Source organism: Serinus canaria, chromosome 8 (assembly GCF_022539315.1).
Source record: "Serinus canaria isolate serCan28SL12 chromosome 8, serCan2020, whole genome shotgun sequence".
NCBI lineage: Eukaryota > Metazoa > Chordata > Aves > Passeriformes > Fringillidae > Serinus > Serinus canaria.
In genome coordinates, this window is record NC_066322.1 from 4,286,627 (window position 1) to 4,313,914 (window position 27,288).

The 27,288-nt window shown below is 48.1% G+C and overlaps 1 protein-coding gene across 1 annotated transcript in view; it reads left to right on the top strand.

The window, feature by feature from the left end:
• PLPP3 (phospholipid phosphatase 3) overlaps window positions 1-17,126 on the top strand; it is a 42,162-nt gene extending 25,036 nt beyond the window's left edge. Inside the window, exons 3-6 of the mRNA XM_030226317.2 lie at window positions 3,995-4,278; window positions 5,251-5,308; window positions 12,303-12,479; window positions 16,936-17,126. Coding sequence (XP_030082177.1) covers window positions 3,995-4,278; window positions 5,251-5,308; window positions 12,303-12,479; window positions 16,936-17,061 — 645 coding nt within the window. The 3' untranslated portion in view covers window positions 17,062-17,126. The remainder of the gene's footprint in view (window positions 1-3,994; window positions 4,279-5,250; window positions 5,309-12,302; window positions 12,480-16,935) is intronic.
• Window positions 17,127-27,288: the final 10,162 nt, after the last annotated feature.

Here is a 27,288-nt window from a genome sequence, read left to right on the forward strand (position 1 = left end):
CTATAAACACAGCAGAATTTCACCCTGCAGGTGAATGACCCCTGAGTGTGGAAAAGCCATAAAAATGAAATGGAAAAGCCTCTCATTTTCGCATTACTGCCGGAGCTATCGGCACGCCAGCTCCATGCTGATCCCTAATGAGGCAGTGGCAAATACAGGAGTTGGAACAGAAACTGGAAACATAATCAGCTGCCTGTGTGATCCATCAACTCTCTACCACAAAATAGCAGGTCAATTAAAAGAGAATGAAAATCCCCAAAGAATTGGATGTTTCTGCCCTGGTTTCACTGTGCCCACAACAAATGTAACTTAATAAGGTAAATTCAAAAGCTCAGTTATTTGCTGTTGAGTGACACAAATGGCTAACGAGGAACTGAAGCAACAGATTTCTTTGCTATGGCAGCCTGCATGGAAAATTCAAGTCAGCCTGACCTCCTTTTTCAGATGTAACCCAGATACCAGAATTACTGTAGCATAATAGGAATTCCTTCCAAATCCACAGAGCACTGAGTGCGCTCCTTTGGCTCCTTTGGAAGGCAGGGCAGTGGTCATGAGCACTTCCAGGGAGCTGGCTTTTGGGATGGAGCAGCCAAAATTTCACGCCCTCGCTTCACGTGGCGTCGTAAGCAGTCTGGCCTGGGGTAAAAAGGTCCAGGTCATGTTTTAAGTGGCTTGAGGACACCCAGAGAGTTTGTTAAGTAAACGGCAGAGGAGAGACCTTTGCTTCCTTCAGCATGGGAGAGGATATGCATTTGGTTTTAATATCTGTGTATTCACCGACTTCAGGCAAATTTCCGTGCAGGTGGCACTGGAGAGGCTCGTGCCCCTGGGCTCTGCACTCTCACCTCTCTCCTGACTGCTCTTTGTACTCTAGAAGGTGGCTGGTGTGATGTTGGTGGTCCCTTGGATGGTGGGAAGGGGAAGGTGACACTCCTGAGCTTTGTAGGGGCACCACTGCTGTGGTACCATGTCCCCACAACTGATAGGTCTTGAAGGGCTGTGAAAAATGCCTAATTAAATTAATTTGCTAGGTGACCAAAGTGACACACCTGGATTAGCTGGCTGTTTTACAGTTGAAGGCGATATGTTGCAATGTGATTAGTACAGGGAATGTTACACCAAAAGCAAGTGGCTAGAAAAGCTCTAAAAGTAATTACAGGCTAATTGGATTGCTGGTGATAGCTTATAATAACAATAAAATGGACTTGACAACTGAAAGTCTGCAAAAAGCATTCACAGACAGAAAAAATTTGATATTGGCTTCTCTCTAGTGACCAACTTTTTAAAATATGTGTGCCAGGGAATTGTGCCCATCACCTGGGAATGGCACATGTCCCATGTGGATGGCTTGCCAGGAGTGCAAGGCATGAGAAGAGCCTGATATCTTTAAAACTTGTTTTCTTTTCAGGATGTCCTTCCAGTCTGTGCACATCTGTGCTGCATTAGTTTTTCACCGTCCTGCTTTATCTGGGACAGCACTGCCAAAAAGCCAAGTTTACCCAACTTTTAGCTTCTCATTAAGTTGATCCATGGCTTTCACTAACTGGGGAGGGTTCCTGGGTACCCAGCAGCATTTTACTGAGGGAGTGAAGGCTCCAATTTACAATCTGCTACATGTGTGCAATTACCCAGACCACCAGCGGTGAGAGAAAAATATTAATCCCCAGACTTTTGTTGGTCCCTGTTTAAAATGGTCACATGCCTTTCCACAGGCCAAGAGCCTCAGGTTTGAGTGGATCTGTTTGTGAGTTTGCAGTAACGGCACATCTCCCAGTGTCAGATATCATCCTTAATTTGTCTGGTCTTCCCTCTGTGAATGCCACGAGTTTTGAGCCTCAGCCTTCTTGGGAATTTAGGCTTTTGGGAATGCAGGAACCTCTCTGTCCATCCAGGACAACCTCCCTCTGCCGGCCTCATGCCAGTAGATTTCCTGTGCTGGAACAGGGTTCAAAATGGAGATAAACCATGGTCTTTGGAGACTGTGAGGATTAAAATGATGCAGCTCCCTAAACAAGCCTTGGTCACTACCAGATTTCCAAGAGGAAATCTCAGCTGTGACGTGTAAACCCCAAATGGTGGTGCAGCCACTCAGAAAATATCTGTGCATGGTAGCAGAGCCTGCTCTAGCTTGGCATTTCTTTCTGTTATTTCAGTTGTATCTCTCTTTGATAAAGCCTGCTTAGCTGCAATTTCAGCTGCCTTAGGTCAACCTTTGTTTTTCCAAGCCCCGGTACGAGTCAGTTCAAACAATGATACAGCTTCAACTCTTCTTAGTCTAATTGCCATACTTTTCCAGTTTATTAGTTTCCAAAGGTTGTGCCAAGCTTTTAAAAAAGGTAGGCAGGGGAGCCTCGTCTCCTGCTTGTGGCTGGCAGGCTGCCACGCCAGGAGGAATATTGCTGGCTGCCCCAGAAAGGGATTAACATGAAGGCATTTTTCTTGACAGTTAATTTTACATATCACAGTCCCCGTGACTACAGAGAGGCAGGGACAAGGGGGCATCCAAAAAAAAAAAAAAACAAAAAACAAACCCCACAAAACCTCTGCCTCGATTTATTACTCAGGTATAAAAACATTTAGAGTAATGAATGAAATCCTAAAGCTGTAAATCTGGAGCTTAAAATTTAGGTGCGTAGCGTGACGGAGAACAATTTAAATCTTTGGCTCTTTGGGAGAGGTGAGACATTTGGACTTCATTTCACAGCCTGATTTTCATTAACCTGCCTCCTAAGAGTCATGAGTGTGACAAGTTGGATCCTCTGCTCCCTGACAGTGATTTATGATGATATTGCCAAACCTCAGCACCCCTGACACAAGAAAAACATAATCTGCTGCCATGTGATGGCAAGACACCTTGAAATGCCCCAAAATAGCTGGACTTTTTGGAGGCCTTGAGAGGTCTGAATTGGGTCTGCTGGCAACAAGTTTTGGGTCAGAATCTGAAAAATTTGGGGCTTTCTGTTTCTTCCCTTGTTGTGTTAATGATTTTAAGAGAGGAAGATAAGCAGGATGTGGGTTTATTTTCCTCCAAAATCAGTTTGATAAGAGGGTGGTGGGTCTGGCCTCTTCTTACCAACACCCACTAATTCTTCATCTGGTTTTTGTCAATTTTCTTCTCCCACTATGCTGGGGTGTTATTTCACTTGTGTAAAGATGTGCCAATGTGCTAACCCAAAATTTACTCTCTTGTTTTGTTTAATGGATTTTTCCATAAACAACATACCAAGCACTGGGAGGGATGAGGGGAGGATGGAGAGACACTGGGCCATGGCTTCTCCTTCTTCACTCCAGAAGCAGATTCCTGGTTCGAGATCCCAGAGCTGTCTCAGCCCTGCATTCACACCCAGCCTTCCTTTTGCCTATTGGACCCCTGGATGCTGAGAATTTTAAACTTTCTGTGCTGAAAGGAGCAGACCCTCAAGAGAACACTATATTTGACCTGAGGCCGTGGAGAAGGCTTCTAAAATTGAATGACAGAACTGGGATTGTGGGTGTGGAGTTTGAATAGGAGTGTGTAATATCACAGGGTGGAAAACTTGGAGTTTAAGGTTTTAGAATATAGCAATATATATGGAGCAAGATGCAGGTTTTAGGGCCATGGCTGGTCCTTTTTCTTCACCTTCTTCTTCAAGGGTTTGGGTGTTTTTTTGTAATTGGACAGAAAAGTCCACGTTGCGGGACATGATGGATTGGTTATTGGGTTAAAAGTAAAAACAATCTTGGTGTCATTTCTTAATTGGATAGTTTAGCCCTAAAAGACCTTGTGGAGAAAGATAGTTAGCCATTTTGTAGCTTGTTAGTGGAGTGCTGTAGAACTCACAGCTTGTAAGACTCTAATATAGATAAGAAATAATACACATTTGAGCCTGAATACGAAGTACCATCTCCAGAGCTCCAGTCCCAACCTTGACAGAGGCAGAAAGGAAGTTAAAGAATTGACATTTGCCCAGCGTTTTTCCTGCTCTCTGACCTCTCTGTTGTGCTTCCCTCGCAGATTATAACGGGAGAGCTCTACCGCATCCACTACCTGAAGGAGAAATCCCGCTCCTTCATCCAGAACCCCTACGTGGCAGCTCTCTACAAGCAAGTGGGCTGCTTTGTTTTTGGCTGTGCCATCAGCCAGTCCTTCACAGACATTGCCAAAGTGTCCGTCGGGCGCTTGCGGCCGCATTTCCTGGCGGTTTGTGACTTGGATTTCTCCACCATCAACTGCGCCAAGGGAGTTTACATCCAGAACTACACCTGCAGGGGGAGTGACAGCAGGGTGCAGGAAGCCAGGTGAGAGCCCCTGGCACCAGGGCCAAGGGTTGCTGACGCTAAATGTGGCTCGGGTTTCTCTGTCTGCAGTAGAGGATTCGAATCTGAAACTCAGAGTGGGGTTAGATGGGATGTTAGGATGAAATTCTTCCTCTGTGAGGGTGGTGAGGCACTGGGTGGATTGCCCAGAGAAGCTGTGGATGGATGCCCCATCCCTAGAAGGCCATCTAGGACTGGGATCTAAACAACCTGGTCTAGTGGAAGCTGTCCCTACCTATAGCAGGGTGGTGGAACAAGCTGGTCTTTGATGTCCCTTGCAGCACAAACCATTCTAGGATTCCATGAAATGCTGCTTTTTCTGCGAAGGCCGTAAATCCGTTTTCCAGTGGGCAGCAGTTTCCCTTGGGAAGTGTGGCACTCAGCTGAACAATATTTCTTTTCCTTTCTCTTTATCCTACGCTATTGTTTCACTGAGCTGCTGCTCTCTGTGGGAATTCATCCCCAGAGCTGAGCTCATGGTGAGCAGCCCGAGCTGTCCCATGTGTCACAGCAGAGCTTCTCCTCAGGAAAGGAGAAGCCAGTGCCTCCCCTTGGAGCTCTATCACATCCATCAGATGCCCAATTTTGACTTTTCCAGGGGCACATTCCACACACTGCAATCAAATTTCTGGAGAAGTTGCTCTCTTCTCATTTCTTCAGGGTTTCCCGGTTATTTGAGGCGAGATGATGATTATTGGGTTATCCTGAAATAACTGCTGTCCCCTGAGTAGGCCAGGAAGGGACAAACAATGCAAGCATCCTGTCCATCCGTTTGCTTTCTGCCTCACCAGCAGGCAGGGCGGAAAACAGGGGTTTTATAACCAAAGGATTGGGGGTTGTGAGTCCCTCTGGTTTGGCACGCTCAGATGCCACAGGCAAGTCACCATATTGTAGAGAGAATTGTAATATTGAGGATTGTGCTGGCTGCTTCTGAGCACCTGCTTTGTTTTGCAGGAAATCCTTCTTCTCCGGGCACGCGTCCTTCTCCCTGTACACCATGCTGTACTTGGTGGTAAGTGACCTCACTGAGCTGATTGATCCTGATCCTCCATCCCACATTCCATACCAGTAATGCCAGGGTGAGAGTTGGACATGGGAAATTGGTTGGAAAAGAAGAGTCTGAGCTGTTGGTGGGAGGATCCACCCTCAGTTGCTGTGGTGTTTTTTAGGATAGAGACTCCTGGGATGATAGCTGACCTGTGTGTGCAGCTTTGGGATGTGGCCAAGGTGGCAATTAAATCCAAATCCTGCTAGATTTGTGGATGGCCTGTTTGCACACTGAGGAGAGTTTGGGGCGAGCCGGAATGTTTCGTGGATGGAGGGGCAGGATGTGCTGAGTGGCCATGTCAGGAGGTGATGCCTGGTTCCAAAATGTGCCAGCAGAGCAGGTGGAGCAGCCTCTGCCCGCCTGGTTCCGGTGGGGAGGGCTGGGACTTGTTTTCCTTTGTCAGTGAGAAATGGCTCTGCCCTTCCTGCGCCTGGGCTGGGGCTGGGGTGGCTGCCAAGGTGCTTCCTGCCAGGACTGCAGGAGGCAGCGCTGCCCACACGAGCTGGACACACACACACCCACCCTTCTGAGAGATTTGTGTCTGGTTTTCCTTTTTTGTGAGTTATTTATTTCATAAAAAATCAAGTTTTGTGTTGCCTTTAAGATTTGTGCTCCTCCTCCATCCCTGGTAATCTCGGATTTGTGAGCAGAGGAACAGCACTGCACTGATAAAAACATGAAACATGAGCTTTTATCTATCAGCAGTGCTCCCCCCATCCCTTACTCTCTGAAAAGATAAGTGACCACTGCTCCCTCCTGCCTTTTCAGCCTTGGATCCCCTTCCCTGTGAGCAACTCCTGTAACTGAATCACTGAGCTTTCCAGGCAGCTGTGGGCGGCGTATTAAATTCTTTCTTTGTTTTCCCTCTTATTTTGTTCTTGGAAAACTTTTGAATTTCTCCAGCAAATGTTTTGGCCGTTTCCTCCCAGCTATTACAATGAAGAGCTGCCTTGGTGATGCTTTACAGGAGGCTCAGCCCCTCATAAAGCTTTCTGAGCTGAGTTTGGAAGCCATCGCTCACAAGGGCAGTCATTTATTTCTGGGGAGGTCTCAGGGCAGTCAGATAAGTCAGTCCTAAAGGTATTTTCAAGCCCAGCATCTGGGAACAGCAAGGACTGCCAGTCCCTATTAAGGTGGTGATGGCTTCTCTATTAGGGCTTGACCCATTTGCTGCAGTTTTCTGGACAAACTTTGTTTTTTTCATGTGTTTTCTGAAATTCCATCACTTTTGGAGCAGGTGAGAAACAAATGGGAATACAGAGCTTGGGGGCCAGAGACCCCAAAACTGCAGAGTGCGTTCCAAGTTCCCACAGGATGCACAGCAAACCTGCAGGGCTCATTTTCCATTGCTGCTTTGCACCAATGCCTGCTACCTGATGTTGTTTTTAACTTTGCAACAGGCTTTAGAAGTGGTGTTTAGCTCCTGTGTGATGCCTCAGAGCACAGAGACGCCTCTGGTCTCTCTTTGCTGCCCTTCCCTGTCCCATATGGGAGCACTTGAGCTGTCAGCACTCACCAGACTTTGCCCCACACTCCCACACCCCCAGGACAACAGGCTGCTCCACTTACTCCTCTCTGTGCAGGGGGCAATCCCTTTAAAATTACTTTATTTTTAATTTTCGCCTTGTCCCAAAACTGTGATGTGGCTGGTAGCAGACTCTGCCTGACCAGCTGTCCAGTTGCCTTGTGTCTTAAGAAGTCAGGAAAAATGACATCAAGTGTTTGGTGATAAATTGAAGGGAGTAAAAGGCAACTTGAGACAAGACAGGTGAGGCAACAATGTTAAGGCTCTCTTCCACCTAAATGGTTCAGTGATTCCAGCTTGTCTAGCAGCACCCTGCTCTCCATCTCTCCAGCTCCCTGGTCACTGCCAGAGCCTGACAGAGAAATCTTGTAGAAAAAGGGAGGCAGAAAATCTGACACGTTGGAGAGGCTGATAATATAAAAAAAAATAATTACAAGAAAAAAGAGATTATAGTAAGCCAGAGGGATTTTATTTGATGTGAGATAAACCCTGCTGTCTTGCCCACCTCAATGAATGAGTTGGGGTTTTGAAAGCCTGCTTAGAAACGTGGCATCCCCCATGCCAGTGCCTGCAGGAGGTGTGTTTGATGGGTTTAATCAGGGAGCCATCTCAGTCAAGACAAAACGGGTGCTCCCTGTTCCTGGGAAGTGAGGGCTGTGCTGCAGCAGGTTGCTGCCTACAGTTTGGAGAGCAGGAGTGTGCCAGGAGCTGCTGCAGGGCTGGGGGATCTGTGGGGCTGAGCATGTCCTGCAGAGGCCTGGCAGGTCAGCCGTGTCCCGAGTGTGTTCCTGGTTGAACAATACTTCATATTTCAAGGATAAGTCACTTCCCGCCTTTCCTGGCGTTCCCTGGCTTCACTCTCAGAGCCCATTCTCAATTAAAATGTTTTCAAGTTTGCTTCACCTGGTGGAGACGGGTGCCAGAAAATTCCAGTCAGTCTGTGGAAGGATCCATGGATTCCCAGGCACCCCGCAGGGCTTTGCCTGCAGCGTGGGGCTGGATTTGTCCCGAGGTTTGGTGAGCAGTGGGTGAGTGACCACAGCTTCCCCATTTCCTGGCACAGCAGCAGAGCCCTGTGCTCTCCATGGGCTCCTAGTAGGAAAACACTCATAGATGCCAAGCCCTGGAGGGCTTTGAGGGAAAAGTCCCAGGGAAAGGCACTTGCAACACTGTAAAATCCCCAGGGATTTAGTTCTGAATGCTGACACCTCAGGGCTAAGTTTCTCGCAGCCTTCTTGTCACCAGGAATACTCAGTTAACATCAGGCCTTTGTATAAAAAATTTAAAAGGGGAAATAACTCTTGGGTAATCCTCTTTGTCCTAATTTTCCTTGCTTTGTTACTCCTTGGCTGAGCAAGCTGTAATATGTATTTATAGCAGGCTGAGGAAAGAGGAGGTATGGAACAGCTTATTCCACGCAGCCCTCTGGAGCTGACCCACACCTCTTTGTCTTGTTTCTGTGGATGTGGGGGAGTCTTTGCAGGGAGCAGTGGATGCTTTCCACTCCCCTGCAGCGTGTGAGACCACAATGCTGATTTATTTGCAGCATGAAGTTGCCTGAAATCTCACAAAGGGCGCAGAAAAGCTAAATTTAAATATCAGGAAAGCTGAATTAATATCCCTCAGCAATATTGGCTGATTCTGGATAAAATGCAAGGAAACCCTGTGTATTTAATATGTGTCAGTGGGTGAGGCAGAAGACTTCAGAATGGATTGTGGTGAGTTCTACTGGTGTAAATGGAAAATGAGAGATGGAGCTGGGTTTATGTGTCAGGGGAGTGTGAGGCTTCTCCCTGGAACTCCTTGCTGAAGGGTGGAGAAAGTGCCCTGGTACAGCTGAGCAGTGATGTGCCCTTGTGGAGGAACCTCTCTGGTGGTTGTGGACTTGGAGTTGAGTTTAGTGGTGACCTAATGAAGAGAATAAAATGGAATTACATCATAGGCCAAGGCTGAGCTGTGAACTGAGCTGCTGGGGATATTTCTGATGGGGTGAGAGCGTGCTGTGCACTCAGCAAAGGCAGGGAAGAGGCAGACAGCACATGCTGAGAGGTCTTTGCCCATCTCCTGTCCTTCCCTTGAAGCCAGCTTAGTGCTAAAAGCAGAATTCTGAACTCCCCAGCCTCCAGCTGGCTTTTTCCAGCCAGGGCAGTGCATTACACTGGGATGAGTTTGGGGTGAGGGGGTTTCGACCCTGTAGCATTTGGGTACCACTCTGCTTTCAGATGGGGCTGGAGAAGGAATGGTGCAGGAATGGAGAAGAAGGTCACTTGGGGTCAGACAGCCAGGAACAAGCCCAGCTGTTTCCCAGAAGGAAACTCCAGGTGTGCCAGAGGGGGTGATGGAGCCCAGCCCTGCAGCAGGAGAGAATTATGGAATTTCTGGAGAGCAGAAAGCCCCAGGAGGCTGGAGGTGATGCTCTGAGCCTGTGGCCCCTGCCAGCTCCTCCTGGCTTTGCTCAGAGGCTGTGTGTGGCTGTGGGCACTCCCCAGCAGCACTGTGGAAGTCCCCTGGCACAGGAAGAGTGATGTGACATCCCTCAAGCCATCTGCTTTGTGGTAACCCAGCCTCTGCCAGGAGACAGCGGATGGGAACTCCAAATAACTCCCACTCTGTGTGATCCCATGTCACCCTCCCCTGCTCCTGTTGGTGCTCCTGGTTTTTGCTGCCCTGTGATGATCTGTGGTGGAAATAACCCTGGTTGTGGTCTTACTCTTCCACCCCCTCCCAGGAAGGGCTCCATTCCAGCTCCACATTCCCATCCAAATCTGTCAGTCTGTAGCAGGCAGCATTTCAGATTTGCTCCCAGGAGAAAAAAAAAAAAAACAAAACAACAAACCAACCAACCAAACAAACAAAAACAAAAAAAACCACCGAAACAGCAAAAGCACCTTCATAAGCAGATTTTCAGATAAATTTCCAGGAACTTCCCATTTCTTGGTAATAGCACTAATTCCTGCATTAGGGAAATTCTGATCCTTTCAGCCCCTAAATTCTGCTTTCACTTTTTGACCTTGTCCTATTAACTGGGTTTTTCTTTCATACTGAGGGCAAAGGCAAAGTTTGGAACACCCCAAGTCTTAGCTTGAAAGTATTTAGGAGATGTTGGTGTTTGAGAGCAGCTTTTGTAACAATGCATGCTCATAAAATGCCTGTGGAATATGAGGAGTGCTGTTATGCTCTTTTTTTGTCCTTATGAATGGGGAATAAAGAGCAATTTTTCCATGGCCTTCATTGTGGCAGTAAAAGGAACTCAGCTGAGCTTCTCACGCTGGTGTTGCAGTGTCTGAGAGCCACAGGACTAAACCTGTGGGTTTTAGTTCTCCAAGATACTCAGGTGTTGGTGTGAGTTGGGTGCTGGGGACTTGGGGGACACCCAGCACATCCCCTGTGGTGCTTTTTGCTCCTTTTCCAGGGCTGAAGATTGCACATGAGTGACACAGTTCAGCCCCAGAAGTGCCTACTTCATTGTGTCTTCAAACTTGCTGTTTGCTTTTTATTGCTGATTTTTAATTAATACTTTGCACCCTCACCTCTAGATGACTTCTTTAGTCCAGGCTTGTGGGTTGGAAAGATCTGAGAAGGGATTTGATAGGACAAAGACAGAAGATCAAAATAAGACATCAGGTTTCAAGAAGTCTTCCTGGTAGAACTGAGAGTGATGGTTTATAATATATAATCCTTGGAGCTATTTTTGCTCTGCAGCAGCAGCACACTGGAACCTGAGTTTTGCACTGTCACCTGGGCTGAGTTGAGGCTCTTGGACATGAAAACAGACTCATGGAATGGTTTGGGGTGTGGGATGTGCTCCATGGGGCCGTGGCTCTGTTCACAGGCTCGGACTGGTTTGCAGATATATTCCCCAGAATCACCATGTGCATTTGCCAGCACTGAGCTGTTCTGGTGCTGCTCCCTTCCATGTTAATTGGCTAACAATCTGGATAATTTGGAGCATCTGCTCCATTCAGACAATGTGATGTTTCATTTCTTCTGAAGAGCCCAGTGTGTGTTCTTTCCAAAAAGGGACAGATACAGTGTTTATGCAACAGCCAAACATACTAAATTGGCTGAAATGATGCTTCCCCTTATCAGCTTCCCAGTTAGTTCTGCTTTTACAGGTCATTTTATGCTTTTATGTTCTCATTAAGTTATTTGTGGTTTCACAGAACCCAGTGAGAGCTTCATCCCCTTTCATACCAAGGCTGTGCAAACTGCTCCGGGTGTGTAAAAGGGATCATAAATGGGGAGTACACCCCTTTGCAGCCCACTGATGTTACAGAGCCCCTTGAGGGACAGGGGTCTCACTCCAGTGCTGCATTTAGGAGCAGAAATGGGGAGGGAGCAGAAATGGGGAGTGCACCCCTTTGCAGCCCTCTGATGTAGCAGAGCCCCTCGAAGGACACAGGTCAGACTCCAGTGCTGCATTTAGGAGCAGAAATGGGGAGTACACCCCTTTGCAGCCCTCTGATGTAGCAGAGCCCCTCGAAGGACACAGGTCAGACTCCAGTGCTGCATTTAGGAGCAGGCAGAGCAGAGCTGCAGGGCCGGGCTGCAGGAGCATTTGCCAGGCACTTTCACACCCTTTGAGCCTAACTGCTCCCCGAGCCTGGAGGCTGCTGCGGCGTCCCTCCCTTCCCACAGCCTTCCTCCCTGCCTCATCCCCGGCAGGAGCTGCTGTTTTCCTGCCCTCTCGTCCCGCCCAGCTTCCCCGTTCCCACAGGAACCGGCCGTGCCCGGTGCCGCAGCGGAAACGGGCCCGAGATAGTCACGGCAGGGCCACAATGTCTGCCTGACATCACCCCAGCACCCTCCTCTCAGCTGGGCTGGGGCTTTGCTTGGCATTCCCACCCCGGGAGGGAATTCCCAGGCCATGCAGTGGGGCAGCTGCTCTGTGTGGGGCTCGGGATGGGAGACACAATGGGAGCATTGGAGGGTGGCGTTGTGCACGTTGTTGGTGGTTGTGGCCATGTCTGGCAGTTCTTGGGATGGCTCTGAAGGTTTAGCATGCTGCTTTGACACTTCTTTTCTCTCTGAGAGATGGTATGAGTCCTTAATTCCCCAGTTTGGGACCTTGGTTTTGTTATGTTTAATAATGCTGGGGAGGAATTTCTTTACTGGGATGCGGTGTTGTGTTCTTTACTGGGAGGCTGAAGCAGAGCTGGGGTGCAGGGGGTCCCAATGTCCTGTTTCTGGCTCACTGAGGAAGGGCTGTGCCCATCCACCTCTGTCCTCATCCCCTCCACGGGTTGAAAATCCCTCCAGAGGCCACACAGGTGCAAGGAACATCCTTCCATTTTGCCAGCTCCCCCTCCTTGAGCCACAGGGCCGTAGCTGCCCCACAGCCACCCCCACAGCACAGCCACTGCTGCATTTTGGGCAAATTTGTGCAAACTAACGCAGCCTTTTTTGTCTGTTTGTTCCCCTCTCTTGCCCCAGTTCTATCTGCAGGCCAGATTCACATGGAAGGGAGCCCGGCTGCTCCGTCCCCTGCTGCAGTTCACCCTGATCATGATGGCCTTTTACACCGGGCTGTCCCGCGTCTCCGACCACAAGCACCACCCCACCGACGTGCTGGCAGGCTTTGCACAGGGAGCCCTGGTGGCTTACTGCGTGGTGAGTGGGGAAAGCTGGGCAGAAACAGTGCTGGGAAGGTCCTGGGGGAATAGCAGGGTCTTTGCAATGCCCCAGTTCAGCTCAGGTGGTTCCCTGTTACAGCTGGGGATGTGGTCCCTGTTACAGCTGGGGATGTGGTGGAGGCTCCAAAGGCTTGGTCCAGGCAGCTGGGGGCACTGAAGGATGTTCAGCCCAGGGAGGGTGTTTCCCTCTCCACCAGAAGCTTTGGCTGTTCTCAGTGGCACTCAGCTGAACAATATTTCTTTTCCTTTCTCTTTACTCCTACACTGTTGTGTCCCTGAGCTGCTGCTCCAGCCCCAGAATGAGTGTTCTCAGTTAGTCTCCTTAGCAAGGTTTTCCACCAGGAGCTGAGCAGAGAGTCTGGGGTGCTTGGCATTATGGCTCTTTCACACACAGTCCTTCCAAAAACTGCTGTCAGCCTGACCAGGGGAGGCTGGCTGATGGCTAATGGATTTTCAGGGGGCAAAAGAGCTCTTAAAAAGCAGCCAACAAAAGCTGTGCCCGCTCCTCTTCAGCTGCTGGGCTGGTTCTCGTGCCACTGGCTCTCCAAAGGGTGACCTGATTGCACAGCCCTGTAACTCAAAGTGACACGTGAAGATGTTTTGAGTTGGCAGGATGGGGGGAACCAGGTCAGGCAGCTACCACACAGACACAAAGGAGCTGGGGGTTGTGGTGGTTTCTGTGTCTGTGTGAACTCCCCAAAAGCAAGATTTTAACAGCTCACCACTTTTTGTGGGTTTTTTTGTTGGGGGTTTTTTTGTTTGTTTTTTTTTTACTGTTCTAAAAGTAAATCAGCCTTGGGAACAAGGAGTTAAGTTCACCAAATTACATTTTGCAGGGAGAGAAAATAGGTTATTTATGTATTTCCCACTCGTTGATATTATTCCAAAGCCAAAACAAAAATGTCATTGTTGGGACATTTTTATGGAGTATTATTAACTCTGTGAGCAGTAGCTGTTGGGTTTTGCCTTTGCCTGGTGCCCACATCCCATGCAGGGCTGGCAGATCCCCGGGGGAGGTGGGAGAAGTGTGTGTCTTTGTGGTGGGAAGTGGGCTAACAGCCACAGTGTGGAAGGGGAGTGGGGACCAGGCAGTCCATCCCTGGGTCCCAGCAGTGGTTCCAGAAGGACAATAGCTCTCCGGATGCTTGGGATGGGTGTCCGGATGCTTCCTGGCTGGGACAGAGAGCAGCAGGCCTGGCTGTCCCCTCCCAGCCCTCCGGCAGCTGGGAGCTGTGCTGGGAAGGGGAGGCTGTGGCAGGGCTGGGATAGTTTTCCTGTGTCATAGGAAGCAGCTGCCTGGAGTTTCCCAGGCAGGCTCGGGTTTGCCTGCGAGCCTGGGGCAGCCTGAGCTGCTCTCCCAGCCTGCTGGAGGAAGGGGCAGTTGTGTCTAAATGCTTTGCAGGGATGGCTCAGTAACCTGGAACATCTCAGGCTGCATCTTATTACTCAGGGCAGGCTTTGAGCCCAGCCCTTGTCCCATTCCATCAGCCTGCAGAGAAACAGCAGTGTACTGTTCTCCAGAACCTGGATTTGCTTGTGGGAGTCTTTGCCTAGTAGGGCCTGGCAGACTTTCCTCCATTTTGGTAGGTGGAAGTAAGGGACAAGAGGAAGAGTCATCCCAAAACACCCTAGAGTTTGCACTGAAGGAGCAGTTTAGGAGCTTTTTGCTGAAATCCCTGGTAAGTCCTGGGGGTTCTTGCCCAGCTCTCCTGCACAGGCTGCTCTGAAACAGAGGGAGGGACCTGGAGACTCATCACCTCCCACCCTGGGTGCTCCCAGCCACCCCTTCCCCCAGCAAAGCCTTCAGGGTCCACCCTGGTGATAGCCAAGGGCTGTAAAAACACCACAGTTACCAGGCCATAATTTTCAGTAGAAACCAATTGTGGATTTCATCTCTGAAGGCTGCCCGAGCTTAAACCCAGGTCGTGCTGCAGCAGACACGTTTGTCTTTCAGTGCCTGAAATAACAAGCAGAAGACATTAATGTCAAGCACTTCCAGCTGATGAAACATTCAGACGTGGAGCCAGGGTGAAATACAGCGAGGATTTCTCAAATAGAAATAGTTTCTCTGTGCCTTGCAGGCAGCTTGCTGTGTGTTGTGTGGTTTATGTCTCATCTGAGGGAGAGGGAGAAGGGGAGATGTCAGGAGGACATGCTCCCAGCGTTGCTCTGGTTAGCTCAGAGGAGTTGTTTTAACCTCTCTGTATATGATTAAAAATGGCTTCAATGGGATGAAAAGTAATAGGAATTGTTAAGTGGGAATGTGAGATACTGGCTTAAAATGCTCTCAGTCTTCTCCCATCAAGTTTTCTTTATGGGTGGAGAGCACCTTCTACAGGAAATGGAGCTAATCCAAGTGAAAAACTTAGCACGTTTATTAGTCCTTTTTTGTGTTAAACAGTTCAAGCATTAGGAGGATTTAACACACTTTTAACCCCCAAAGATCACGTTTCATGATTCCTATAAATGTTTATATAACCTCCAGCCATGTTAAAGTGAAATACAGTTTAAAGAGAAATGAAACCCCTTAACCAGCCTTTCAGTGAAACCTGAAAAGCAGCACAGTAAAATCTGAAATACCCAGGATGACACTCCACCATAACTCATTCCTGTCAAAAATAAGGACCAGACTCAAAGCAATCCCCAGATGCTTCTTGCACTCAGCAATCCCCTCCCATAAATTGATTTGTCATGGCTATCTTGGTGCAGAAGTTGGACACCTTTTTGATTGAATCCAGCTCTCAGATGTGGACGAATGAGCGAGATGGCACCAAAATTGTACCAAACCAGACTAATGGGGGGTTTTGCAGTTATTAACAGCCCAAAAGAAAACCAGTGCCAGAGCAGTTCAATGTAGTTTTACACTGGGATGCTGCAGCAGGGGGCCAGACTCCAGCTTGTGATCCTTGGGAGCATCAGCTGGATCCCTTATTTACCCAAACATACAAAGGCTGCCACTTGAATGCCCTGTAAACAACTTTATCAGCTCTGTTACACAACCAAACAGCCAGAATCCAGCCCATACATCAAGAAAAGAACTGTTTAGTACATCAGCTCCTTCTCTGCTTTTCCACAAAGCAGCACCAGCTCAGCCTCCTCCATCCCTGGTTAGAGTTGTAGGAGTAAATTGCTGTGCACAACAGCTTTGCTGTCTGTCCAGCTTGAGCCTTATCTGCTGTGCTGATAGGGGCTTGCAAAAGTTCTTTGCAAGGACACCTCGACCTGCTGCACAAGGCTCTGGGTGGTTAGAAAATCTGGAGATGCAGGTAGACCAAACCTTTGCTTTCTCCCTGTCTTACCCAGCCTGGAAGTTGTAATCTAATAATTTTTCTTTAAACACTTTGGAATTATTTTTTTCCCCTGATTTGTCTGGGTGATTAAATGTTGCATTTGAGTGGTGTAGGAGAAAAAAAAAACCAAACACACTGCTGATTGCTACAGCCATGTGCTGCTCATCCTGGGATTTCAGCTCAGCAGACCCATGGCTTCAGTTGGGATTATTGGGTTTTAAGGCTTTCTGAGATGAGCTGTCTCACTTAGGCTGGCAGGGACAGTCGGTGGCAGGACGGAAGTTCAGGGCTGTGGCACCAGGTGACAAAATGATGAATCCTTGCCACTTCTAGCTCCATCCAGAGGATCTGTGCTGTCTGACTCTTTTCCCTTCTGGCACAGGGCTGAGGTTTGGCAAGGGTGAAAGTGCCCCGGTCCTGGAGGACTGATAAGCGTCATGCTGCTGCCAAAGGAGGATGTGGAAGTTTCCTCCCAGCACTTTGTTTCTTATTGTGTTGCTACCTTCCGAAATTGCCAGGCACTGGCTTTTTCACATCCGGGAGAGGGGTTACATCACGGGATATTTAGGAATAAGGAGTCAGGAATAGATTCTTCTCTCTTTAGCTTTTGGCTTCCACCAGCCTCCTTCTCTGTACTGGTGCCTTGGTGGGGCATGAGGAGCATGGCTCACCATTGACTCACTGCTGATAGCTTTTAACACAGCTTTGACTTGAAAGCTTTTAATTGCCTACCTGATGTCTGTCTGAATGAATTGTTTCACGTGGAGTCCATCCCTGAAACCACTCAGGATGAGTCAGGCCAGCCCTTTGGAGACCTTTGTTATTTTATTGGAGTGCAGGCCATGGATCTGTTTCCTGGCTTTTCAACCCGTTCAGCAGAGGTCTGGGTGTTGCACTCGGTGATGACGCAGTGAGAAATCAAGTTGTTCTCTCATGTTTTTGCAGTTTTGTGAGGTCTGAGCCTTTTTCTCTGCTGTACAGAAAGGTGGTAGCAGGCGCTTGGGATTTCACAGCTGTTACGGGTGGGCAATCAAAAAGTGCTATTTTTGCAGCTTAAAGATGTGTATATATTCTGTAAACCAACTTTTGGAACAAACCATCACCCATTGTCCCTAAGTTTGCCTTTTCAACTTATTCCTGCAGGTGTTTTACGTCTCAGATCTCTTCAAGCCCAAGACAAAGACTTGCCTGCCTCCACCTCCCATTCGGAAGGAGATCCTTTCACCTGTGGACATCATTGAGAGGAATAATCATCACAACATGGTGTAGAACTTCGAGGAATCAGATGGGTGTTGTATTTTAAACTTTTTTTTTTTTTTTTTTTTTTTTTTTTTTTTTTTGCAAAAAAAAAAAAGTGACTGCTGACAGCAACTACCTGCTGCTCTCAAATCTCATCAGACAGTAGAATGTAGGGAGAGACTTTCTTGCCCGACCAGTAAAGTCTTACTCTGTGGTCTTTTCAACTTGTGACATTCGGATGAAAGGGGTGGTGGTGGTCAACTAAGGCAAAGGCGACAATGAGAAAGGAAAAAAACAAAAACCCACACTACACAAAAAGCCGAACAAAGAGAGGTGCCGGAGTTCTGGATGTGCAATTGGTTTGAGTGTTCATGTTGTAGTGAACACCAAATTGTTCCCAGCCCAGTGAACACTAAGGGATTTTTGGACAGCTGGCCATCCTAGATTTTTTTCTGACTACGAAGATTTCCAACGCCTGCAAGAAAAAAATCCAACTCACGACTAAATTGTATAGCACTACATACGAGCAACAGCACTGAGTCAAGACCTGGGATTGGTTTGTAAGAGTTGCTTTTTTCTCTTCTTGATCCTAGTTTATTTTTGCCTCCTCTCTTCCATACTGTGACTTAATTTAGAAGAAGCTTGCCCAGTCCAAGGTCTCCGAAGGTCTCTGTTCTCTCTGCTCACACTACACGCCTCTAACGAGCGGCCCGAGACGCGCACTGAGGCTGGAGAGCTCCTTCCTCCGCACAGAGAAGCCACGTTTCCTCCTCCCCGCTCGCTCCCTGGTGACGGCTCATCCCACCTGAGCCCCCCTAAATGAAAAGAGCATCCTCCACTTCCCAGCCCTTTCCCCCAGAAGAAAAATCCCAGCAGGTTCCATGCACGGGAGCCGGCGATTTGCGCCGGGGGATGGCGGCTCTGCCGAAGACTCGTTCAGTTCAGTTCAGTTCAGTTCGCACTACGACCCCCGGGGCTGAGTCCTGGGGAAACTTTTATTCTGCAGTTTTGGGACGGGCTGCTGGGCGGCACGTCCCGGCCTGGGTGTCAGTCGGTTTGTGCATCCCATCCTCTCCTCCTCATCCTCCTCCCTGGCCACCCCGGGGTGCGCCATGGCAGTACCAGGTCCTGTGCTCCGCTGGGTCGCTCCGGTGGGAAATCAGCTTTGCCTCTCTCGGGTGTGATGATGGCATTTTTTTTTTTGCCCAGAAGCCACAGGTGCTTGGTTTGCAGCCCTTCCACGAAGCGCATTTGCAAAGGGATCCCGCAGAACACGCAGAACGGCCATTTGCACATCCTTCTCACAGAATCCGTCCTATCATTTCAACTTATAGCAAGCTATGATTTTTTTTTTATATTATAAATATTATATAAATAATGTATAAAACCTTAAAAATTAACTATGTAAAATATTATTTCTGAAACAATTTTAGATATATCCACTATGACTATAAACTGTGTCCTGACCTGTGTTATTTACATTTTGCTGCTTAAAAAAGCATTGAATTAATTTTTTTATAGTCAACTAAAATATTGTAGTTCTGTGGTAGTAATATTTTAATGAAAATAACTACAATTAGAGACATTTGTATAAAAAAAACATATTAAATTGTCTGTATTTTTGTAATGTTCCATTTTGTAAAGAGAAGAATATTCAAAGACTTTTGTAGAATACAAAGTTGAAGTTTGTATCTGCGAAATTATTGCTGTATAAATGTGCTTTTTAAATAAAAGCTCATAACACAACTAAACATCCTGGTGCAAGCTGCATTCTGTCTTTGGGTTGCCCTTTCCTTGACAGATAAAGAGGGTCCTTGCCTAGTGGGACAGTTGGAAGTGTGATGTGGATGTTGGATGGCATTTGGGGTAGTGATGGTGCAAGAGAGTAGCTGGATAAAAAGGACCCGATGCCCTTTTTGATGGGAGTGATGAGAAAGTCCCTCCAGCTCCTGGATGGGGGCACTTGTGGGTTTGCATTGATCTTCTCTTTTCTATGTCCAGTCTTAAAGCAAATCTCATTTTACTGAAGGCATCCCTTTTACTTTAACAATCTTATGAGCTTTAAAGAAATGTCATGGAAGTAAAATTAGGTCTGAAGAACCCCAGCCCAGCTGCTGGCTGTCCTGGACAGCCCCTACCTAGGAGGGCTCCCAGCTATGCTCTGCACAAGCACCTTTCCCATGAAAAGCAGGCACTTGGCAGCTGAACCAAACTTTTGCAGCTTGCTGGGTTGCCAATGTAGGTGGAAGAGGATAGAAGAAAAAATAAAAAAAAATCTCACAGCAACATGTGCTCAGAGAGGAACATGAGCTCAGCACACAGTTATGAGGCAGCCTGGATTTTTTTATTATTGCTTTTTATTTTTTTATTATTGTTTTTATTTTTTTATTATTGTTATTTTCCTCCTCCTACAGAGGCAAATGAACTTGTTGGTGGTGACACACGGTCAGAGCCGCGTTTCGACCACTCCTTGAGCGAACCACATCAGCGAGATAACACGGCACAGAAATAATATGCAAGAATGCATGACAGGAAGCAAATACCACATCAAACTGCAAAGAAAGAGCAGGTGGAAATTAAGCCAGCAGAACTGAGCTAGCACTTGCTATTATTATCCTAATTAGGAGTAAAATTTTATTACGCGTGGAAAAACTTCGTAAACCCGCACCTGTCCCAAATGCAAAGGGCGTTTTCATGGTGCCACGTGTGATCTGAGCCTGGGTGTTTGGAGGCTGAGGTTGTTGCAGAGGTGAGACTTCAGCTTCGGGGCAGTGGCTGTGAGGACAGGCTCTTAATCCCCAGTTTATCTCCCAACTGCATTGCCTGGGTGTAAGTAACCCCCACGGGAGGAGGAAACACTGCCCCGTCTGCCTGTGGAGCCCTCCATGTGCAGAGCCAGCCCCAATGCAGCAAGCACTGGGCTGAGAAAAGTGTTTGCTTGCATCTTAACCTCAGCAACTTGGAAAAAGGCAGGAATACAGATGTCTGGGTGAAAGAGGAGGGCTTGGAGAAGGGTCAGAGGGGAAGCGGAACAGGAGGTGATAAGAGCCCGGGTAGGGTAGCAGGGCTGCTGCCTCACGGGATCTCAGTCAGGATGTGTGGGTCAGCCTGGAGAGAGGGAGAAAAGGCCTTGGATAAACCTAGGGAAGGCAACAGGGTTGAACTCTGAAGTGTGGTGCTGAGCATCAGCAGTACCAAGGCCTGTTTGTGGATGGTTGAGCGATGGTTGTTTCCCCCCCTGATTCCTGCCTGCCTCTCCCGTGCTGTCCCATTCCATCCCATCCTGGGGAGGGTAAGGGCAACTTTGCACAACTGGGTGGAACTTTGGTGGGGCTCACCCCTACTCACTGCCTGGGGACTAAGAGAAGTGATCATTTCTGGCAGCATGGGTGGAAAAAGGCAAGGTCCACAGAGATCTCTGGGCTAGCCAAGCACAGAGGAACATTCCAGTAATAGAGGAGGCAAAAGGACTGATTTTAAATGAGCATTTCAATGAAACCCCACAGAGAAGTGAAAGCCAAAGGAAAAGAGTTGTAGGTACCGCAAACCATGAGTGTGGTGACAGGATGTATCTACTGCCACAGCTTCCTGAGGGGCAGGAAGGAAGAGAAAATAAATAGGTGAAATGGAAAAAAACCCAAACCCAAATCCACATGAGCGCTGGGATCCTGAGGCCACCACTTACTGCAGTGTCTGCAGGTGCAGCTGGAGCTTGTACTTTGCACTGCTGTGCTGCTTGGTCCATCCTGCTGGGATGCTGAGCAGCCAGAACCCTTTGGGGTTTGCATGCTGCCTCTCTCTGCAGCTCTCCCAGGGAGACAGACGGGTGCACAAACCCAGATGCACTCACGCAAACAAGACATGTTGCTGGAGCCCGGGGCTGGGTGCTGCTTGTGGACTTCAGTGCTGCAAACACCGGGCTCTGCTCATGCTGATGCTAATCAGGGGCTGCGGAGCACCCAGCTGTCTGCCTTTGATGCTGGGGCCTGGCTGGCAGAGCCTCTCTGCACAAGGGGACGTTCTGGTCAAACCTGTCTTTTTTTGCACTGAGACCGGTTGAACACGTTTTCAAAGGCAGGGATTCGTGTGTGCACCTGACTGCCATGGGAGCAGGTCTTTTGTTCCCGGGGAAGGGAGGTTTACGCAAGCCCCAGGTCCGGCTGTGTCTGGGTGCACCTAAACAGCTTCACTCAGCAAGAATGCCTTGGCAGCCTGCAGAGGCTGGAGCTGCTGTACTTCTGCTCAATGATTTTAGGATATGAAGCTCTCAATCAAGGGAGGGGAGGGAGGAGATTCGCCCCACAAGCAGAGACCTGTTTTTCTCATGCTCCAAGCCTGCCTTGTTTTGGGTGTCCGAAGGTTTCACCCGGCTCTTCACAAAGCCGAAACCAACGCTCATCCGTGGAGCCAGAGGATGTGCTGGGCTGAGGTCCTGCTGCACAGGAGGGCTGGTGTCAAGCCCACATCCATGGCTGGGGTGCAGCACCTCTGTCCCTGGAGCCAGCACCCCACTTCAGCTGCATTTCCCCCCTCGCCCCATCTTTGCCTTGACACAGCCTGTGCCTTCATCCACCATTCTCCTCTCAAAAGGCAAGCGATTCCTCCCTTGTGTTTACCTTTTCCTCTGGACACCAGATCAGAGGTTCAGATTTTTAGGAATGAAGTGAATCACTTGCCTCCTGGCTTCTGTAAACATGGTCCATACGCCTGCCCTCAGATAGGAGCTACTGCCCATCTCCTCCAGACGTTCCTACCCTCATTCCCTTGGTGCCATGTGATGCTCTGGGCACAGCCCTGACTGCTTGGATTACCCAGCAAAACCAAACACAAGTTGTCACCTTCACTGGAGGAAGCACAAGGTAGAAAACAACCTCCTGTTGACTCATAGTGGGGGGAAAAGACACACAAACAAACCCCAAAACCCAACAACTTTCAATTATCACCTTTGCACGCCACCCCCACTGGCACCAGCCGGCACAGGAGTGCCTGCGTTAGCTTGTCTCAAGTTACAATTTCCTCGGGGCACAGACTACACCTATGTGTGTGTTTGGGTAATAATGACCCGACTGGTTGTGATGAATCCACGCCCCATCCTATCTGTAGCTAGAAGGGAGCGAAGTCACCGGGATCATCTCCCAGTTTCCTTAGAAAGTCTCGTTCTGCGAGTTCCTGCCCCGCCAGAGTGCCACCGTGACGGCACCTCGCAGGCAGCTCTGCTTTTAATATATAGTGCTGTGGCCTGGTGGAGCGTTTAATTCTTGTCTTGAACCCAGAAAATCACCGTCTTGGCTTCTTTATTTCTTTATTTTTTTCCCCCATTTCCCCATCAGGTGATTCTCAGAGCTGCGTTTTGGGGAAGTGCGAGGCTGCCCGGTCATTCGGCGCTGGTGGCAAAGGGCTGAGCACCTGTGGTGTCCAAAGGCATGAACTCTGCAGGGTTTGATCTGACTTTGTGCAGAGGGTTCCTAACCAGCAGGAAGAAAAACACCTTTTGGTGTTTTTGTGCAGAAAGCTGAGGAACAGAACCACCAAAACACCAAACTGCACACACGCATCCACGGATGGGATGAACGGGAATTGTGGCGGATTCAGCTCGCTCCTGAGGTCTTTGAAAGGATTCAAAATATATCAAAACTTGAAATAAATTGTGACTTCTTTTTCCCACCTGAAAAATGAATAAATTGAAACAAAGCTGTCTGTTCATTTGTACAGGAACTGGTGTGAAAAGCTGGGCTTTCCCACCACGCTTTGACATCTCCATTTCCAGGTGTGTGGTGTGAGTGCATGTGAGCTGAGGTCAGCCTGAGATATAAATTAAATAAAGGAGCATTTAATTCTTGCTAGGCTGATCTTACCCCTGGAGAAACACCATGAATGGGACAGAAAGAATGGTAGTGTTTCCATAAGGAACTCAGAAAGAAAATAAAATGTTAAAAAGAGAATAGAAACTCTTTTTTATCCAAAGAAGAAAGGGAGCCAGATCTCCTGTGAGCCCCATCCTTTCAAAGGGATCTGCCTTCTGCACAAGTGCGTAATTTGCTTATTTTCAAAGAAATTTTAGTGATGTTGAAGGCAAATTAATAACACTGCTCCAGCATCCCAGGGCTTGTCTGAACAAGAAAAGTTGTTAATGTTTAATATGAGGTAGAATTTTAATCCATTTCATTAAACTGAGTAGATATTCTTAGTCCATTTTTAAGCAGGATTAACCATGTTTACCTCAAGTCAAGTAAGCACAAGTATAATGTCAACTGATACAAACCTTGCTTAAATTAAAGGAAGAATACTACTGAGGCTTAGGGGAGGGAAAAGCCTGTTGAAGTTTTTATTTAAAACAAAGAAATGGGGATTTTTTTTTTCTTTACAAGGTATTTCTTTCCATGGGAAAACAATAAAACCCAGAAAAAGTCAATGAAAGTTTTGCTTGTAAATGATGAGACGATTGCAGCTGAAAAAACACTGCTTAATTCAGGAGAGGTAATTCTTTTCAGCAGGGCCAGCCTAAGCATCCCCTTGAGTGGTTCTGGGGGAGCCTGGGCCTGTTGGACTTTGCAGTTCCAACTCACCCACCTAGGAGTCACCAACAGTGCCCAGGAACAATTTATTGATGCTCAGCCCTCTCTCAGGAATCACCCAGCAGCTCTCAGATTTAGCTTTGTAGCCTATGGCCAAAGTACTGCAAGTCCTTTAGGAAGAAATCCAGGCTCAATGTGGAGGTGCCAGATTAAAGGGGATTTACCACATCCCTTGGCCAGCTGTCCCACCAGCTTGTTGGCCTCACTGTTAAAAATATGTTAATACTTCCCTTGGTTTTCATTAATAACTGCTTTTGTGTTCCCATGCCCCATATCCCTTTAATTCATTTAAAAAAAAACAAACAAAAAAAAAAAACAACCCAAAAAAAACCCAAACAACTTTTTATTATTAAACTGTGCTATTTTCCCACAGCTGAATCCCCTGGTTAACTTTTCAGGGGGGTTCCTCACAAATAATGCTTCTCACTTTAAAACTTGCTTAGGTTTTTTTGCTTCCCCTACAAGAACATAAGAAATGCTGCAAGTTAACACAAAGTCAGTGGGGGAGGGACCAGCTGGGGACCAATTTTCCTTTGTACAAGCAATTAAGTAGGAGCACCTTCTGCTTGTAGGTCAGATTTAATCTGATGCTCTTCTAGAGGAGATTCCTGATGGGGTCTTACCCCCTCCACCTTCCAGGCCCTGGGAGAATAAAGGCTTGAATAAAGAATTCACCTTCCTTCAGCCTTCTTCAGTCAGGCCCCTTACCTGCCAGACCTGAGCTCAGGGTACCCCTGAACAGCAAATAACCCTCCCCATTTTTTGTTTTCTGCAGCTGCAGAAAAAGCCCTTTTTAAAAGTGAACATTAATGATATCCAATGCATGAGTTTCACCAAGCAGCGTTGAGGGTTTCCAAGCTAGTGTGGGGTGGGATAAATCACTTTGTACTTGGCATAAATTAGGTAGGACACTGTTAGGCAGGTAAACTGGGTCACTGTGAGTTAGGGTAGGCTGCATTTGGAAAAAATCTTTGAGGTTTGGAGGTGACTCCTTGAGGCGATGTGAAGCTGCAGGGTTAAGTCATGGAAAGGAGGTTCTGTGTGGATTGACAGGCACCTTAAAACTCACACAGCACAGCTGTCTCCAAACCACCTCAGCTTTCCAAAGGAGCTACAAAGGAACTGGAAGTTACCTCTGTGCTAAACTCCTGCACTGCAGCTGATGTTCCAGCAGAGACAAATGCAGATGTGACCTTGCAGTGAGCACAGAGCAGCACCCTGGGCTGAGGGTGAAGAAGCTGCACAGGCACCAGTGAATGCCAGCTGAACAAAAGGCTGCAGGACATTTTCCACCCACCCCGTGCTGCCAGGCTGGAGGGGTGAGGGGAGGGATGCTAAACACAGGGTAACATCTTCACTTTCATTTATTATGGACAAAACATTCAAATAACTGTGTGCCTGCTCCCTGCCTGAACTGGCATGAAAATAGGAAGACAATTGCCTGGCTGAGCCCTTGGAGGAAGATTTGAATAAAGAAGGCAAGTTTACTGCAGGCACTACGCCATGCATGTCTTATCTTGCTGGGAAGCTCTGGGTTAGGCACCCAGCAGGTGGATTAACTGTTCAGGGCAAAGACATGGAAAGCAGCTTTCTTGCAGGGCAGGTCTCCATCCAAATGAGTCCGAGGCAGCGTGGATTAGTGCTCCAAGTGATGAAGGAGCCGGCAGAGCTCCCTGGGAGGGGTGTTAGCACATAGCGGGACAGCCCTCGACAGGCTGGCACCTCTGCTGGCAGCCAGAGGCTCCGGGAGGGAGCAGCCTGCCCGTGGCCAGCCTCCCAAAAACACACACTGTGCTTTAATGGGAGCCTAACACTAACACTGCCAGAGCAGGACCTGTAATGAGCTTCCAGTTTGCCTCAGGACGTTTTCTCCCAGCTTGGTTGTATTTATGAGCAGCTATTTTTGCTTAAGTGGAGAAAAGGGGGGAGAAATGGCATGGGCAGAGCTCTGCTTACCCCTGCACCCACAGTGGTAGAGGGGTGACCTTTTTGGGTGGTTCATGTCCTCTCATCGCCCATTGCACTTTATTCTCTTTTTTTTAGGAGGGGAAATATATATTTTCACAGATGAAAGCCAGGCAGTCAGGGGGGGTTATTGAACAGAAAATGAGCTTAAGAACAAAGAGAGGCAAAATGAAGGTGCCAAGGTGAGCAGGAGTGGGTTGAGGCTGGGGCATGGAGGTGGGTTTGGCTGTAAGGCAGTCATCCTGCCCCACCCATGGAAAACCTTGGGTGGGTGGCTTTGAGCTCTGCAGGAAGCAGGGGCGGGTGGCAGGAGTCAGTGGCATTTCCCCCCATCTGCAATATCAGCCAGGACAGGTAACCTTGTGAGGGGGAAGCCAACCTGCTGGTATTTCTACTGACCAAAACTGCTTGGTGTTTCCCCTTGCCATTCCTCATGTTATTAGGGCAGTTTTGAGTTTGGGGTTTTCCCGTGAGAAATTCCAATATTTCACTCTGTGCTTTCCTTCTGAATTGAGTCAGAAAATCAAAATATTACCTTTTTTTTTTTTTTTTTTTTTTTTTTTTTTTTTACCCATGGAGTGAGAAATTCCAAACAATCCCCATTAGGAAATGTTAAACATTTTTTGTGCAAATATGTTTGCCCATCTAGTGCAGCCCCACATAGCTCCAGACACTTATCACAGAAGAAGTGCCCTTGACTACAACATTACTTACAGCCTCAAAGCAGTCAAGGAACACATTTTTTTTTTTCCTTCAGTGCTTCAATATGTGGTAGGAAAATAAGATTAATTATTTTAAAGTGTGGTGAGCTCGTGTTCACTGACAGCAGCTGTGCAAGTGCATTTGCTTACCAGAGTCCTGTGAGACATTGCCCGGAGTGTCACTCCTGAGCTCAGGAAAAGCTTGGTCCTCCTGGCATTGCCTCTGGGTGCCTCAGCAGGGATTACCTGTCTCCTGCTCCCCTGGAGCTGTGCTAATCGATGCTCGGGGTGCAGGGGATGCTCAGCAATGGTGAGGCCATCCCCTGCTGAAGCCTCTAGGGAAGGTGCTTTTGTTGGAACGACCCATTTCCTCTCCCTAGAGCAAGGCAGGGAGGTAAAGTGGGAGCAAATATTCCAGCAATGATGAAGTGGTGGGGTTCAAATGACTCCTCCAGTTACACAAGTCGCCCAGCTCTGGTTTCACGTTTGCTTTGCTGTGTGGCATCTGCCAAGCACCCAAAGCTCCCAGCCGATCCCGGTGGTGTTTTGTGAGGTTACTCAGGCACTCTGCTCTTTCAGATTTTAACAGGAGCTGGTGCTAACTGGGCAAAAGAGGTCTAAAGAGCCTTTTCTGTAGAGACCCCAAGTGCTGAGCATGAGCCCTGAACACTGCACCCACACTCTGCTGCCATAAACAGCATGAATCATAGGACGCTTCGTCTGCACAACCCATCACAATCTGATAAAAGTCAAGCAAAACATCCTTCACCTCCTGCAAATAACTCAGAACAGAGTCAAAATAAGTGCCAGCAGAAAGAGCGTGTTCCTGCAGCAATGGGATTTCCAGGAATGCTGCTTTCCTTCCCCAAACCCCTCTGCTGTCCGAGGGCTCTGGGTGTTGGAGCGAGCCGGGGTTGAGCCGCAGTGAGAGCTCGCTGCCCGGCCCAGCAGCACATGTTTCACATTAAGGAGCTGTTTGAGGGGCCTGTGTGGCTTAGTGGATAAATTGTCAGGTT